The 1,914-nt window shown below is 45.1% G+C and overlaps 1 protein-coding gene across 1 annotated transcript; it reads right to left on the bottom strand.

Moving 5' to 3' along the window:
* Positions 1 to 232: 232 nt before the first annotated feature.
* On the bottom strand, positions 233 to 1,239 carry LOC131462839 (extracellular calcium-sensing receptor-like). The gene is made up of 2 exons (XM_058634372.1): positions 1,235 to 1,239; positions 233 to 1,185 (listed from the first exon to the last, which is right to left on the bottom strand). The coding sequence occupies exons 1-2, from the start codon at positions 1,237 to 1,239 to the stop codon at positions 285 to 287; spliced, it is 906 nt and encodes a 301-aa protein (XP_058490355.1). The 3' UTR covers positions 233 to 284.
* Between the last annotated feature and the right edge of the window lie 675 nt (positions 1,240 to 1,914).

Here is a 1,914-nt window from a genome sequence, read left to right as displayed (position 1 = left end):
TGGTCTCCACCCAAGATGCATGTGACTCCATCTTGAATGACCTGATCCCCAACACTTGTATTTACGTCAAAAGAGGTGAACAGCATCGTACCCTGCCAGGGGGTGTTACCTTGCTTTTTTTGACATCAGCTACCAGAGCTCTATTGTAAAAAATGAGCAGTTAGAGAAAAATAAAAGAAAATGATTTACTTTTTTATCTACTTCTTTATTGCATCTATTATGATCTTAACATTACCACTCAATTCTAAAATACAGATGATAGAGAAACAGCAGTGCTGACAGTTTTACTTTGTGGTGCCACGACCCATGATGGCTTTCTTTGTGTTTCTTTCTGGTCTGAACAGGATTATATAACATTTGGGTCCAAACAGCGCCACCAAGAGGCCAAAACTGGAGGCCAGGATGGCAAATACCTCCACTGCATCTGCATATTTGCCTGGAGAGTTGATGTAAGCAGGAACAAAGGCAACCCACACTGCACAGAAGATCAACATGCTGAAAGTGATGAGTTTGGCCTCATTGAAACTGTCCGGAAGATTCCTTGCTAGAAAAGCTAACAAACAACTGAGGACAGCCAATAAACCAATATAACCAAGTAAAACTGCAAAACCAACTGTGGACCCAACTGCACACTCATAAACTATCTTGTCACTGTGATACTGAGTGTTTTTATGAGGCACTGGTGAAGAAGAGACAAGCCAGGCAGTGCAGATCGCTGCTTGAACAGAAGTCAGAACCAGAACTGTGCCTCTCTGCTGCACAGCACCAAACCACTTGAGACTGGACTCACCACCCGGTTTGGAGGCCCTGAACACAGCCAGAACCACCATGGTTTTCACCAGGATACATGAGACACAAAGCACAAAGCTGATACCAAATGCTGCATGTCTTAGTTGGCAAGTCCATACTTTGGGTCGTCCAATGAAGAGCAACGAACACAAGAAACACAATTTGAGTGAAACCAAGAGAAGAAAACTGAGTTCTGAATTGTTGGCACGAACTATAGGTGTGCTGTGATGATGGATGAAGATGCCCAGAACAACAATACAGATAAATGTGCCCAACAGTGAGGTGGTTGTCAAGCAGATACCCAGAGGCTCATGGTAGGAGAGGAATTCTGTTTTCTTAGGAACACAGTGGTCACGCTTGGGGCTGGACCAGAAATCTTCTGAACAGCTGGTGCACTCCATGGAGTCTGAGAAAAGAGGGAAAGTGATGGGATACATGTTTGTACAACATCTCTGAACTGTAGTGTTTAAAACTTTACACTCACCAGTTGTATTGCTGATCTTTCCCTCAGAACAAGGGACACAGTCAAAACAACACTCAGTTTCCCCCTTCTTTCTGGCCATGCGGGTACCTGGAGGACAACTCTCACTGCACACTGACCGAGGAGGCTGTGTGGAGAAATATCATTCTGTTATTGTATCTTTTGAGGGCTCCTCCATACTTGTCCATGTTCTGTGTCCACAGAGAAAGTTGTTTAGAAAATTGAAAAGTGATCTTGTGGATGGTGGTGTGTTACATAACACCACCATCAAGCGGGACTAAACAGTACCACCTCCATGTCCAGGTGTTGATGGGGAGTTGAATGCAGAGTGAAGTGTTGACCCAGCTTTTTACGTGACCTCTTACCTCTTAACATCACATTATCTGATGAAAGCGTGACAGTGTGGTATGGCAACTGCACAGCACAGGACAGGAAGAACCTAGGTGGTGAGGACAGCACAGGGGATTGTGGGATGCCGTCTACCTGATCTGGACTCAGTTTACACTGCCCGAGTCCGGAGAAGAGCCAGACGCATAGCAACAGATTCCACACACCCGGGCTATGCACTGTTTGTACCGCTTCCATCAGTAAAGCGGTACAGAGATATCAAAGCAAAGAACAATAGACTCAGGGACAGCTTCTTC

This window comes from Solea solea, chromosome 7, assembly GCF_958295425.1.
Source record: "Solea solea chromosome 7, fSolSol10.1, whole genome shotgun sequence".
Taxonomy (NCBI): Eukaryota; Metazoa; Chordata; class Actinopteri; order Pleuronectiformes; family Soleidae; genus Solea; species Solea solea.
This window is presented reverse-complemented; position numbering and strand designations above follow the sequence as displayed.